This window comes from Lathyrus oleraceus, chromosome 5, assembly GCF_024323335.1.
Source record: "Lathyrus oleraceus cultivar Zhongwan6 chromosome 5, CAAS_Psat_ZW6_1.0, whole genome shotgun sequence".
Lineage (NCBI taxonomy): Eukaryota > Viridiplantae > Streptophyta > Magnoliopsida > Fabales > Fabaceae > Lathyrus > Lathyrus oleraceus.
Window position 1 is genome coordinate 108,435,727 of NC_066583.1, and position 16,193 is coordinate 108,451,919.

The window sequence follows — 16,193 nt, forward strand, 5'->3', positions numbered from 1 at the left end:
TATTTGATTCTCTTTCAATCTCGCTCAACTTGGTGAACTCTTGCATCCTTTCAAAAAAATGGTTCGACCAAGTCTCAACTTCCCTTGTTGAATGAGTTGCTCACACCGGTGATGTTAGTGATATAGGGCATCCCGATTTCAAATAAACTTGAACAAAGTGCCTCAGATTTGAAATCCAACAAACACACATAATACAATCATTTGAATTTTGAGGTGGAGAAATGCGTAATGGAAAAAATGTTTTCGAAAAACCGTATCTTGTAAGATCAATACACACTCTTTCAGATACACTTGCTATGAGACGACTCATTTTAGAGAAGCACATCCATTTATCCTCCGGTGCCGATCCACTAATGTAAGGAACAAGATATTCCTAAATTACATCAAAATTTTCTTTTTTTTCTTGTATAGGCGTGTGTATGATTCTTTATGGCCCATCAACTCTTCGATGAGTTGATGGCGGACGAGTGTGTGATCCTCTTCTTCTTTACCGAGCAAAATAGAAACTACTCGAAAATTGCAGTTACCATCACCCTCAATATTTATTATCTGTTCAATGTATTTGTGCATAAAAATCGGCATCTCGTCGATGAATGGAATTTATGGTGGAGGTGGTGAAAGAGGTGGTTTGCTAATACGAGTTTCTTTGATTTTTTTTTTGCGATTTTGGAGTTGGATAATCGAGAAAAAGTTTGTCAACATGTTTAAAATAGAAAGGAGACACCGCGTCGTTGAATTGTCACTCGTTGTTGGTTTGACATTCTTAAGAGTATCTTTTGTTTTTACTTGATGAGAGGGCAATTTCAAGTCAGTGGTTTCCAGATAAGCAATATTCCTTAATTGTTATTTGATGTAGAGTTTCATATTGTCAACAATTTTCAAAAATATCTCTTGTATCACTTCTCATTAAGATAAAGATATTCGATTTACCATCTTTCATGACACCATCATCATCAAACCTAAGCCTTTTCTAGTGAGTGCAAACTTCATCCGTTCGTATCAGGCTATCAAGTTTCACATTCTTATATATAAGACAAGAACATGGGATACCATAGGTTTTCATTAATGTGCAACCACACATTAAGCCATCAGAACCTACATTCTTAGTCCGTTTAGCTTCGTGAATATATTAATCAGTTTTGCTCGAGATATGTTGTCGACTAACTGAGAATAAAGATTATATTCTTTGAATATGTTTTCCAACACTATGATGTTGCGACCAAATGATATTTGTATCTCATTATGCTGATTTTGAATTATTTGGTTCATAGAGTCTCAATCTCTACACAAATCACACTTACTATTTTCCAACCAATTCTTTAGTGTAGTATGGGCAAACTCAACTCGGTTAGTTGTTGTATTTTCAAGGTGTCTAATCTGATAGGTCCAAGCATAAATAATATTCTCCTTCACCTGGTCCAGAATTGTACTCTTAAAATATTTCAACGAATCTGGATATTTCTCACAAACATTCCTGTAATGTATAACATCATTGACATATAACTATTTTGTAGAAGAATTTATTATAACATTCCATGCATCCATTATTCTTTCCATTATCACGTTCGCCTTGACAATTTTTCCGTCTCCGTCCTTTATCTGTTTTCTCCTTGCCTCAGGTTTAACCCGACTTCTCACATTTTTTTTGTTATGATATACCTACACAGTAAAGTGTAAGAAGTAATAAGACTTTTGCAACCCAATTCATCAAAGCGGTATCGCAGTCGGTGACAATTACTTTTGACATGTCTTATTTGTCCTTCAACACTTCTCGACACACCTCTAAAGCCCAAGTAACATTTTCCTCTTTTTCACTCTCTAAAAATGCAAAAATGATAGAATATGTCTTCATAGTAGAGGTAACACTAATAATTTTTAATAGTGGAAGCCTGTACTTGTTGGTTTTATATGTTGAATCAATGATGAGCATAATAGAAAACATGTTGAACAACTTGATGGAATCAGGATAAGTACAAAATATATCTCTAACGTTTACTCCATCCTCGCATGTTCGGTACCTAGATACATAACTATTATTATCCAAATGTTTCAAGAGTTGTTGCATTTCAGTTCTATCCCCCCTCAACACCTTGTCATTATGGGCCCGAATATTGTAGACTTACCTTATATTTGAGATATTTCCGAGTCTTTTACGTTTCAAAGTTGCAAGTTTGTTTTTCGGTTGCACCATATTCAATGTCATGTCTGAAATGATCTCCTTCTCTTCCGACATTAGCGACATGCAATTGGATGTCCGACTAACTTTTCACACATGTCATGGTTATGAAATCCACATATCACATTAAATATCCATTTCTTATTTGACAAAATATAACCACACAACTTAAAGGGACACTCACATTTTCTTGCACTAGTGTCATCTCATTTGAATTTTCAGAGAGGACTTTTATACATCCCACTTCTTTTGCATTTCACTGTTACAAATGTAACTCTTCTATCTGAACCATTATAGAACCTTCCAATTACAACACCAAAGCCCAATTGGGATGTCTCCATATGAATCCATTGAAGCATGTGATCACGAAATTCAAACTCTTATCCATTTGTAAATTGGTTGGCAACATCCGCCTTCTTCACATCAACATGTTTGACATCTGAAGATATAATAGGTTTAGGGAAAATATTGGGGTGCATCATATCTAATGCAAACAATAACAAAAAATACTAAAAAAACAAGTGAAATTGATAACATACAGACTCTAGAAATACATTTATGGAGGAATTCATACAAAATCCAGAAATGTATTTCTGGATGCAACATACGTGTTTTTCAGCTACTAATCAAGATTAATGTGAGCAACGAGGAATGAAATAAACGATCTTTATCTTGAATTCAAGCTTATTTTTCTCTTTTTCATGTGATGAAACACAAGAATGAAGTTTTAGAGTGAAAACCTTGATTAAGAATGGAAGAGCTTGTTGAAAGGATTGGGCAAAACGGGTATGAGGCTTGATCATGCAGAATGCTGTTTTATTAAAAATCACGTTTAATATTTTCAAAAATGCAGATCCGGAAATGACTAGAATGCAAAGGTGGAAGGTTTTCAAATTCCCTCTTCAAAACTCCGGAAATGCAGTTTTGGAAAAACCACTAGAATGCTAAATAATTAATAAATTGATTGGATTTGCCTAGAAATGCATCTTCGGAATAAATTTTGAAAAAAACATGGGGTGACACTCATTTTAGGTGTTATCCAGTGAGACAAAGGGTGCATCTGAAGATGCATCTTCGAAATCTAAGGGGCATTTTCAAAATTCCATATGATGTTTTTCCACCTCTTAGGATAGAATTAGTAATCCCCATATACAAAATAGTACTATTGTTATTATTAGTAAATTAGAAGTAAAGATGAGAAAAAGAAGGAAGATTAAAATAGAACTAGCATATGCATGGAGAAGGAAAATTAAAGTAGAACTAACATATGATGGGAGTAAAAAACATAAATTAATTGAAAGTTCAATTGTGATTGTCATTAAAAAGGGGAATTGCTTTATACACCCTAAGCATTGCATCCTCACTCTAGTGAAAAATCAAAACTACCCATAGAATTCAGAAATTAATCTTCAGGTGCACCCTATTCACATTCGTTTTTGAGTCAGGCCCTTAGGCTATGTTAAAAAAAATTATTGAAATGCATCTCCGTGTAACTTCTCCTTTCTCACTTCTCAAAATACTTTCAACTCTCAAAATATCTCAACTCACAGACTCTCAAAATTATTAAACACACTTCCAAGTTTCTACCATCAACATTCAATCAATCAAAGAGCTCAACATCAAACTCACATTTGGTAAGTTTTTTATTTCTCTATACCTTTTTTGATTTTAATATAAAATGTGTAAAAATTGAGCATTAGGTTATGTTATAGGTAGTTTGGATATGTTATTTAAATGAGCAATGTGTTTGATAGGTAGTTTAAATGATCAATTCATTTTTTGGATGTTAGATTGAACCATATTTTTTCCATTTTAGTTCTTTTTAGTTGTTGAACATTATGAAGATTCATCTCCGAATTTTTTCTCAGTTTTCTAAAAATGGAGATGCATTTTTTGGATTTTTTTTCTGTCTACATTGTTTGACTTTATTTCATTGTGTTTCATCAGTATAATTCTTATGTGATTTATTATAGGCATTATGGATGATAACCAATATAAATTGAGACACGATAGAGTTGCGCATCATGCATCGGTTCAGAGGGAAAAAGCTTAATCATCGCAGACACCGGTAAATTCTAGTTCGATTTATGCAGATGCGTCAACTTATGTGGCTCATGGATCTCCTCCTTTTTCTTTCCCCTAGAAGGTAGGTGTTATCTCTCGATACCCTAGAAGCCTCACTGATACATGTTAAGGCACTCGAGGCACCGAAGGCGACACCCCAAGGGTTTGGAGAAAACATGTCTGACTTATCACTCCTATCTATATATCCGGACCATGCCTCCAGCATGTGTGGAACAGAGAGGTAAAATTCAATTGTATTCATTCTTTGAAACACATTTGTTATAATACTGGAAGATCTTGACAATGATTTATTTTTATGCAGGACCGTGATGCTTTAAAATGCATCAACCATGGCCGAAATATTACAGGTATGCCGCAACCTACTGAGGAGTGGTTTTAGGACCATGATCCTTATATTGAGCTCTCCGATTTTGGACATGTTAGCAAAATCATATCTTACACAGTTGATGCTAAGTTCATACTAACTTTACAAGAAAGATGGCGACCCGAGCACACACATTCTCTTTTCTAACCGGTGAATATACCGTAACGTTAGAGGATGTGGATATGTTACTAAGGCTACCTATTAAGGGTAAGGCGGTCAATGGAAAAATGAACTTTGCAAATTCAATTTGCAAGGATCTTTTAGGTGCCGACTTGTTGGATGATAACCCGAGAGGCCAAGCTATCTTACTTTCGTGCCTTAAGATATATTACAACAGTTTAACATTAGATGAAAGCTCTATCGAAGAAAGGAAAACAATAAAACCTAGGTGTTATAGTATGCTTCTAATTGGTTCATTATTATTTTTCGAAGGTAGTGGTTATAGTATGCATGCTATGTATTTACCCTTATTTATATCCAAAATGCATATAACACCAACCTTTCCTCATACCATAGCAAAAACACTCAAACATCATACCATAGCCGAAACAGTGAGTTATTTGGGTAAAAAATTCCAAATAAACTACATCCTAAAGTTTAATACTATATTTTGTTACTATATATATTAGTTTATTACTTTTACACATATTATTATTTGTATTTGAAAAAGAAAAATTATGAATTATTTTATAAATTAGTGATATTAAAAAGATTTATTAAAAGAGTTCAAGAAAATAATAATAATGATATTTAAGAAAAGAAATAGCATTAGTATTTTGTTGTTGGTATTGTAAAACATTTATAATTTTCTTTTCTTTTCTTGTGGAAGCGTTATGATCGACCTTAAAATCCGCACCACTACAATTTTGTATGTTATGGGTATGAAAATCTACTATTGCATTGTCCTTCTAAAAAAGAACTTGATTTGAAGAATATAAGTGTTATGCTAAATTATCATTAGGGAATTTCTTATCGCAACCTATGGGATGGAAAAATACCCTATGGAAAACCCAAAATGCCCCTCAGATTTTGGAGATGCATCTCCGGACGCACCTTATTAAAATGAAAACGTTAACTAATTTGGAGATGCATTTCCAAAATATTTGAAAATATACACCATGAATGATACTCTGAAAGGCATTCTACACTTTTATTGTTCCGGAGATGCGTCTTTGTTTAGGTTTACGGAGAAACATCTATGTACCATATCAGAATAGTGCATGTTATGTTTGTTTTATGGTTACGTAGATGAAAGTAATGATTTATAAATGATAAGAACCTTGTTATATGATGAGATTTAAATCATATAAATGATATATATATAAATTCAAAGGGTCCAAAAATGACATATATAAATCAAAATTGAAATACACGATAAAGTAGAATGAAGTCAAAATAAAATACAATCCATAATAAATCTAAAGTACAACTACAATATACTACTGCGTATGCCAGAATACAACTACTCTGCCTCCTCGTTCTCCTCGGCTTCTACTACCCCATGTCCTCCGACGTTGTCTCTGCTACATCAGTGTCTCTCATGGCTCCGTCATGATGAAATCTAGGATCAACCTCACCTCAGACCCATAAGGGAAGATACCTCGGTCAATGCCTTCCCACACAATCACCATAATGCAACGACATCTAGGCAAGACATCATGAACATGATATAACTATTACTGTTCATTCTCTAGTATCTCTTGATGAGCTGACCTTAGTGGATCTCTTGAAGCAACCTGAATCATATACGGATGTGACACCCCGAAAAACCATATGATGTACTTGTCGATATAGTTATAGCCGCTCTCGACTATGGTACTTCGTGCCTCCTCTGGTACCAAATGACTAAGATAATCATCAAACATGGCATCCATCTCTCTATGTGTCATAGCAGGAGAAGCAAAGACATAAGGGTGTCTGGGAATAGTCTGAGTGTAGCCGAACTACCACATGACACGCTCAGGCAGATGAGGAAATGTGATACATGAGCCACAAGCCAACCATCCCGAGTATAACACTATATCGTCAAATGACCATGTCTCACGGTGATAGACATAGTTGTTAAAATGCATATCCTCAACAACCAAACGATCAAGATACACTCTAAACAAATCTATCATCTGGTTCCTTCTGAGAGGGGAAAATACAGAAGCACACGACATATCCTTAGTGTAAGTCGGTACACACGATCAACCCGAGATGCGCGGGAAGTTATGGAGGATCCAAGCCTAAAAAGTGTTGGAACACATGCATCATCAGTAAGGGCGTTACAAAAATGTAAATGAAAATTACACATAAACATTAAAATACCAATAAATATTACATTAAGTAGTGTGATACTGCATGTGACTTGCTTCATCTTCCACCTACAACCCTCTGATAACTCCGAGTATGAGCAGACAAAACAAGCATCCCCCCAATTGTACTCATGGATCTGCTCGAAGTCCTCGAAGTACCATAGGTATACGACATTTGTATAAGTGGCACTCTCTCTCATAAAAATCATAGTGCCAACCAAATATAGCAGGTATGCTTTCATAACATATGCTCTATGGAGCCCCACCTGGTCGCCATCGCCTCTAGTCTGCTCAACTCTAAGGATATCATATGCATATACCTTTTTCAAGAATTCAAAACTAGCATGAGCCCCTCTAGTTTTTTCAAACTCCATCACGGAATCCTTTAGGTCAACTCCCATATAGTCTACCATCATCTTGAGTGTCTCGTCTTTGCTAATCCGCCAATGATCTAGAAGTTTCCCTTTGATCGGAAGATGCAACAAACACGACACATTATTGAGGTGTGGTAGACATATCACCAAGTGGTAGATGAAATGGCGAGGTCTCGGTATGTTGTCTCTCCACGAATGCATTAAGCATCCCCTAGCTGATCGTAATTCAATCGGTCATGCACAAGTCCTTCATCTTATTTAGGGATAAAGCAACTTGAAATCACTCATCATTCGGCTGAGGCAAGCCAATAATCTTTCGACCATGGTTAATAAACTTTAGCGGATCACGGTCCCTGCAAAAAAATAAATCTATGTCAGAAACTTGTAATATAATAATAAGCGTAATTTAAAAAGAATGAATCCAACTAATTTTACCTCTCCATCCCAAATATGTCTGGCACTATGGTATGGGTAGAGAGACAGTAGTGACAACTCTACAGGGTCTTCTCGAAATACCTGAGTTGGCACTGGCTCATCATCCTCATCACCCGAAGGTGGCACTGACTCATCAGCATGAGGTCCCTCCGGTACCTGGGGTGGCACTGGTACCTTAGGTACCACCGTTGATTCGGGTATCTCTGGCGCCTGAATAGGTGAAACTTGTCGCCTACGGGAGGATTGAGGCAGTGAAACATCAGTATGTGACTCTCGTCTCCTATGGGAAGATGAAGATGGAGAAGCATAATCCTTATAAGTCGATGCCCCCGCATGTGTCGGGCTAGAGTGAACAGGGGCCTCCAAAACCTGACTTTTCACCCTCCAGAATGATGCATGATGTGCAATCCTCATATGCCTTACGTTGTTTTCTCTATCAACCATAATTCTTGTAAGTAAACTAGACAATTAGTACAACCAAACCTACAAGCATGAAAAATACAAAAAAAATAGAATGATAATTTACGGAGATCCATCTTTGGGTCATGGAAATCCAAACATTGAAAATTTTAGGAGATGCATCTCCAGAATTTTTTGCAACTTTTCAGGTTCGTCATTGGCGATAATGCAGACCACCAAACCCCAAAAATAATGGTTTGATAGTTATTTTTACCCATCAAACATGTTCTACAGTATGTATAAACTATCATTCATGCAATTTCTGCTTATTTCTTATATAAATCATTAACTTCTACTCATTTATACAAAAACTCAAAAAAAATCAAAATATCAAAAACTTACAAATTGAGAGTTTACTTCAATGTTAAATGATATATATGATGTACTTGATATTGATGGAAGAATCTCTTGAATTTGGTTAATTGATTTTGAATTTGATTGATGGAAGAACCTTTGAGAGAGTTTGAGAAAGTTGGTGTGTTTTTAGAAATAAGGAAGTATAAGGTTTTAACGCGATATAGAGGCAATATTGTCCAAAGGTGCATCTCTGAAATAATTACGTAGATGTATCTCTGAAATTCTTTAACATTAAGTCAAAATTTTATTTACTCAGGATGCGTCCGTAGATATATCTCCAAAAATTATGTGCAATTTTACATTTTCATATAATATCCTAATAATATATAAGATGCATTAAAAAATTATAAAATTATTTTGGTAAAGACAATAATAGTATATATGACTCATCAATAAAGATGATAATAAATCTTTAATCAAGGGCCCTCGTAGATCAGTGGTTCTTCCACTATAAGTTTTGGTGGACCATTACTAGTGCAACATTATGGGTGAAATAACAATTAGTTAGCATTAAATTAAAGTAGAAAAAGGAAGAGTGGGCAATTTCCACAATGCCAGATCACTGATCATCAACAAAGCAAGACATTTGTTCCCATTGAAGCTCTCTTTGATTGGACAGTACCCTTAAATTTCATAGTTACCATAAAAATCCTATGGTCATGTTGTTTATATATACTTATATACTTCAAGAAATAAGTTTTGCCAAGTAGGCCACTATTACGATATCATGTGATTTGTCACGTTAATACAATTTAATTGATATAGTTGCATGTGATTTTTATATTTGAGATGTGTGATCCTTAACACTACACTATTTAACAAAATATTAAAGGTAAAATAAAATGAAAAGGACTGAAAAAAGTTTTCTTTTTTAAAGTGACAACTTGAATGGTCCTGTGTATTATTGTTTGTAATGATTTATAAAGCTAATTATTGCATTATCATATAATTATTTGGTTTGCTATTATAAATTTTATTTATTATTATTAAAGTTGAGTGAAACGTCTTAAATTATATAATTGAAAGATCTATTAGTAATATTTAGTGTGACGCGTCTTAAATATGATTATTTTAAATTGAAGATATTTATTAAAAAAATTATATTAATCTATACTTTTTCAAGTTTTAAAATAGAGAATTCTATTAATTAAAATAACACAAAATATTTTGAAGTTTTAAAATAGAGAAGTCTATTAATTAAAATATTGGTATATTATCGTTAATTAGATTGACGCTTCCTCCTATATGTTATAGACCGTTATCAATTGAACTAACGTAGCTTTTATGTTATGATTTTTTTATTTGAAAGTGAATTAATTTGAGAAATACGTGGGAAAGCAAGATAGGTAGAATATTTATTTGAAATTGTGGGTTATTTGGGTTATTTTATCAAAATAATTCTACAACTATTTTCGAGATAATTAAAACTCTTCCCTAAATATTATACAATCCTAAGCTATTAACTTTTGAGTGAAGTTTTAATATAGCATATGTAATTAGACTAGTGAACAAAGAGTGTGAATTGTGACATGTAAAGTTTGCTAGTGAACAAGAGGAATTCCATTGAAGCCAAATATGTGGCAAATCCACCGAATCTGTGTACATTATCTTTTGATATAAACTATGATTTTTAAAGTAATGCAAATAAAGTACAAATAAAAAAATTAAGAAATAAGCACTTTTTCTCTTAATGAGGTTCCATAATATCATTTTTCTTGATACTATATACACTGAAAAAAATGTGTATTGGTACAACACCACTTTTATTATTTTATAAACAGAGTCACAGCACTATTTTTGTGTTCCCATTTGAAATATGCATTGGCAATACAAGATTCTCTTAATCACTGCAGACTCAATAATAATCCAAACCAATAATAAATACCAGCTATTCCTGCATTTCTGAAGCAATTTCAAAAGAAGCTGAATACAAATTTGGCCAAAAGCCTAGAATTCTCTTACTGGAGTTAAAAGATGAATATGCTGATTTTCAAATGTCTTCAGATGGCTGTGCTGCTAGTTTTCTCTGGAAGATACACCATAGCAGAAAAGAAAACACAACATCCTAAAAAGACATACATAGTTCACATGGACAAGTTCAACATGCCAGCGAGTTTTGACGATCATATCCAATGGTATGATTCATCACTGAAATCAGTAACAGACACTGCAGAGATGCTGTATACCTACAAACATGTAGCTCATGGATTCTCCGCAAGGCTAACAGCTGAAGAAGCAGACTTACTCACAAAGCAACCGGGAATTCTTTCGATTGTCCCTGAAGTTAGGTACGAGCTTCACACAACTCGAACACCAGAGTTCCTTGGATTGGAGAAAACAACAGCTTTTCTAGTCTCTTCTGGGAAACAAAGCGAGGTGATTGTTGGAGTAATAGACACAGGTGTATGGCCTGAACTAAAAAGTTTCGGTGATACTGGACTTGGACCAGTACGGAGTAGCTGGAAAGGGGAATGTGAGACAGGTAAAAACTTCAACTCATCAAACTGTAACAAGAAACTTGTTGGTGCAAGGTTTTTTGCTAAAGGCTACGAGGCAGCTTTTGGACCCATTGACGAAAAGGCAGAATCAAAGTCACCAAGGGATGATGATGGACATGGAAGCCACACCTCAACTACAGCAGCAGGTTCTGCAGTTGCGGGAGCAAGCCTTTTTGGTTTTGCTTCCGGGACAGCAAAAGGCATGGCCACACAAGCTCGAGTAGCTGCTTACAAAGCGTGTTGGCTTGGTGGGTGCTTTACAACAGATATAGTTGCTGCAATTGACAAGGCCATCGAAGACGGTGTCAACATACTTTCTATGTCTCTTGGTGGAGGTTTAACGGACTACTACAAAGACAGTGTGGCAATGGGAACTTTTGCAGCCACAGAACATGGAATACTAGTATCCAGTTCAGCAGGAAATGGTGGACCTAGTCAGGCATCTTTGGCTAACGTTGCACCATGGATAACCACTGTGGGAGCTGGAACGATAGACCGTGATTTCCCTGCCTATATCACCCTTGGAAACGGGAAGAGATACAATGGTGTGTCTCTTTACAATGGAAAATTGCCACCTGATTCTCTACTGCCACTTGTTTATGCTGCAAACGTCAGCCTGAATTCGGATTCTAGTGATAACCTCTGTACCACAGATAGTTTGATTCCTAGTAAAGTTTCAGGAAAGATAGTGATATGTGACCGAGGAGGAAATCCTAGAGCCGAAAAGAGTTTGGTTGTCAAGCGTGCAGGAGGAATTGGGATGATTTTAGCAAACAACGAAGATTATGGGGAAGAGCTAGTTGCTGACTCCTATCTCCTCCCAGCAGCAGCTTTGGGAGAGAAAGCAAGCAGTGAAGTAAAGAAGTATGTTTCTTCTACTCGCAATCCAACCGCTAAAATTGCATTCGGCGGTACCCAATTACAGGTTCAGCCATCCCCAGTGGTGGCTGCTTTCAGCTCTAGAGGACCAAATATACTCACGCCGAAAATACTCAAACCAGACCTCATAGCTCCAGGTGTCAACATTCTAGCTGGATGGACTGGGAAAGTCGGACCATCTGGCTTGTCTGTTGACACAAGGCATGTGAGCTTCAACATCATCTCTGGCACATCCATGTCATGCCCCCATGTAAGTGGGTTAGCGGCTCTTCTTAAGGGAGCTCATCCTGAATGGAGTCCTGCAGCTATAAGGTCTGCCCTCATGACCACATCCTACAGAACCTACAAAAATGGGCAAACAATAAAAGATATCGCTACTGGGATACCTGCTACGCCGTTTGACTATGGTGCTGGGCACGTGGATCCAGTAGCTGCTCTTGATCCTGGTCTTTTGTATGATACTACAACGGATGACTACCTGAGCTTCCTCTGTGCCTTGAACTACACTTCATTTCAAATTAAGCTTGTTGCAAGAAGAGAGTTCACATGTGACAAAAGGATTAAATACAGGGTGGAAGATCTCAATTACCCGTCTTTTGCTGTTCAATTTGTCTCAGCTTCAGGTGGTTCTCACAAGCCAAGCACTGTCCAGTATAAAAGGATTCTGACTAACGTAGGGACCTCATCAACATATAAAGTTTCAGTATCTTCACAGTCTCCTTTGATTAAGATTGTGGTTGAACCACAAACACTCAGTTTCAAGACATTGTACGAGAAGAAGAGCTACACTGTTACATTCACGTCTAATTCAATGTCTTCTGGTACAACCAGCTTTGCTCATCTGGAATGGTCAGATGGGAAACATAAGGTCACTAGTCCCATTGCTTTCAGCTGGACTTGACAGTGATATCTCAAGTCCCTGACTCTGAATTACATGTTGCGAATATTACGCAATTATGACAATAATTGTATTTCTCTTCTTTAGTCTGTTTTTGGTCCAGCAAAGAAGCCTATAATGGAGCTGAATATGTGTCCCTTTGCTGTGATTCCATGTAAAGAATAAATTTATACAGAAAAAGGGGCAATAACACATGTTAGTGATGGCATTGAATGGCAATTCATATTACCGATTACCCACTTTGCACAACTTACATCACAGTTGAATATATCAAATGATTAACCTATTGTAGGCATCAATATGATATTTTACCAACATATTTACACTATATCTTGTCAGTGAATTAGTGGTTGTTGGTATTAATAAGGAAGAAAAATATGAAGCATTAGCTAAAAAATAAAGTGGTATGATAATAATAAAAAGATCTTTGTTTACCCGGTGGACAACAGGTAATGTCTGGATTGTTACAACTAGCCAAATCCTCAGTTCAGATGATTTATTATTTTTGTTTAAGTAAGAACACAACTCTCCTCTATTACATTTCGAAAGTGCAACAACCTGAGATTGCAACAGTGATAGACATTAACCAATTCAGGATCACTCTAATGGTTGAAAAAACAATATATTAAGTGAAATGCCATAATCTTGATTACCAACTACTCTACCTAACAGATAAAGCAGACGGAGTCGTGGTTTAAGTGATCCATAGCATACAAATTAATATTGCTGTGTGTTTGTGTTCCTTGGATCGGTCATATAGTTAATATGCACCATGCAGGGTTTTCTAAATGTATCCCCCGGCTTACCTAGGAGTATGTGATGAATCATAAATTTGAACACCTGGCATACCTGAAAACCGGAAAGGGCTTACCACTGCCATCCAATTCTAGAAAAAATTCTAAAAAGAAATATCAGTTTTTTTTCTTTCAACAAGTACAGTAAAATAGGATGATGAGATTTGCATAAGAACCCACCATTGATTATATAGCTAGATTGTCACCCCAACCTCATAACAGCTTAATAGAGGATGATGACATTTGCATAAGAACCCACCATTGATTATATAGCTAGATTGTCACCCCAACCTCATAACAGCTTAATAGAGGCAAATGTCCTCTCTTGACCTGTGTTGGTTATAAGCTCATAAATTCTGTTCTTAATAGTTATATATGCTCATAAACTCTATATTTAAGGACATTTTGAAATAAAGCTAAAGATTTAAATATGACAATGTTTGTTCTCTTACAAGACAATACCTTACACAAGCAACAATAATTCATGTGCAAGTATCTTTCTGAAAATGTGATCAAAATCATACCCTACATTAAAAACTAAACGTCATTGATTCTTTCTGAATATGTGATCAAAATCAGACCCTACATTCAAAACTAAACATCACTCAGAGTCCTCAGCAGACTGACAAACAGGGAGATAGTATGTATCAAGCTGCCAGTATCTGTGTTTAACACCTTCCCAAACTTGTTCCCCCAAGCAATCCTTAACAGGCAAAGGAATTAATTGTGTGGAATACCCCAAATTCTCAAGCTCAAGAGATACCAAATGGCAGTAAACGACATGGAAAAATGCATTACCACCACATAGGCCATTGAAGAAAGAGTAAACTCCATCTGGTTTCAACAATACTGGGAGATGTTGGTGGAACTCTCTCAAATCTTCATAGTACTCCCCATAGGTGTCAAAGAATATCCCTAAAAACAAAAACAAAAAAATCAAAACAAATGGTTTACGTCAAAGAGTTTAGAAGCACTCTCCAGCTACAAATAACCGGACATCAGAAACAACAAAAAAAACTCTAATGTTTTTCACAGAAGTAAAACATACAGTCTTGGAAAGCATCTGAAAAACAGATACACCTATTGCATATTTCCAAATATCCTCGCAAAATAACATCAAGTGTTTTTGGTTTCTGTCAAACAAAATTGATTTTACCTTCAACCTTAGTTTGATTAGAAGGGATTAAAACTTAAAAGTAGCCATTATGTTGGATTAGAAAATCAACAATACTTTTTTTTTTATCAAACTTACTTTCAGACTTAAGTCATCCAAACATGAACACTTTGATAACAAACTCAATTATAACCAAATAAATCTTACAAAATTAATTCTATAATTACATTTATCAAAATCTCTCCCAAAAACACACTTAAAAAGATAACACAATAAGTTCTAGTGCTGCAATTAAACATTGATGTTTATACTTTATGCACACACGAGTTAGCAATTACCATCATATGTTTCAAGCTGAGACAGAACATCTTGCCAGCGGCCAAAAATAATCTTCACATTTTCCTTCTGACCCCAACCATCGCGAAGCATGCGTTCATAAACCTCTGGATGAGCCTCAACAATGGTGTGTTTCACCGGTGAATATTGCTGTATAGCTGTATCAACAAGGCCCATTCCAAATCCAATATTGAGTACATGACCACCTCCTAAACAAACAGCTTTAGCATGAGCCTCCATCAACGGCTTCTCCCATGCCATCATCACAGCTTTACTTTCAGAGTCCATAACTTTATCTTCACTAAAACTTACCCTATCTTCCAAATAATCATATCCAGAATCAGTGTTTTTCTTTTCCTTCCTAGCAATTGTTCCCAACACTAATTCAGAACGAATCCCTAATAAAGTATAATACACAAAACACGGTGAAATTTCAAATTCAGCACAGTTTGTTAATTAATAAGGCATAAAGAGTGGTTAGAATTTGGTACCGGCATTGAGGAGAAGCTCGTAGGCTTCTTGGTGACCTTCTTGCATTGCGAAATCACCGGCGGATAAGTTGGAAGGAGAAAGTGCGTTCCAAGGAGCGCCGGCGGAGAGAAGGATGTTGAGGATGGGTGCATGGCCGTGATTTGCAGCGTGCATAAGAGGAGTGAGACCATCGCCGTCGAAATAGGTAACGTCGGCGCCGGACTCAATGAGAGCCGTTACCTTCTCCGTTTCACCCTTAATCGCCGCCGCGCATAGTTCCTCTTCCTTCATTTTGCGCCACTTCTAACTTCTAACCCCAAAACCTCAGCATTTCTTCTTCCTTTATTTCTTATTTTAAATTATTAATTATTTTTGACAAAATTGTTGTAAAGAAATATACTATCTTAGTTTCAAATTTCAATCCAAGTATATTTTAGTAAGATTTCTGTCATATTATCTAAATATTCTTGAGTTTGTAAATATTTTTTTAATAAGATAGACAAGTTAGATACATTGAACTATTTCTATTTTTAATATTTTATATTCTTTTATTATTTATTATTTTATCGAGTGAAACATATGATTATGTTACTTTAACAATTAGAAATAAAATCTCATATAAATTTATAGAACTCACGTGCTTCATTCAATAAAAA

At 35.6% G+C, this 16,193-nt stretch overlaps 2 protein-coding genes across 2 annotated transcripts; one reads left to right on the forward strand and one right to left on the reverse strand.

Moving 5' to 3' along the window:
- Positions 1-10,254: 10,254 nt before the first annotated feature.
- LOC127088046 (subtilisin-like protease SBT1.7) lies at positions 10,255-13,057 on the forward strand. The gene has a single exon (XM_051028960.1). The coding sequence runs from the start codon at positions 10,522-10,524 to the stop codon at positions 12,823-12,825; it is 2,304 nt and encodes a 767-aa protein (XP_050884917.1). The 5' UTR covers positions 10,255-10,521; the 3' UTR covers positions 12,826-13,057.
- Positions 13,058-14,027: 970 nt separating this feature from the next.
- Positions 14,028-15,920, reverse strand: LOC127088047 (protein arginine N-methyltransferase 2). Its single transcript, XM_051028961.1, has 3 exons — positions 15,558-15,920; positions 15,069-15,464; positions 14,028-14,531 (listed from the first exon to the last, which is right to left on the reverse strand). Exons 1-3 carry the CDS (start codon positions 15,826-15,828, stop codon positions 14,218-14,220), a joined length of 981 nt encoding a protein of 326 aa, XP_050884918.1. The 5' UTR covers positions 15,829-15,920; the 3' UTR covers positions 14,028-14,217.
- Between the last annotated feature and the right edge of the window lie 273 nt (positions 15,921-16,193).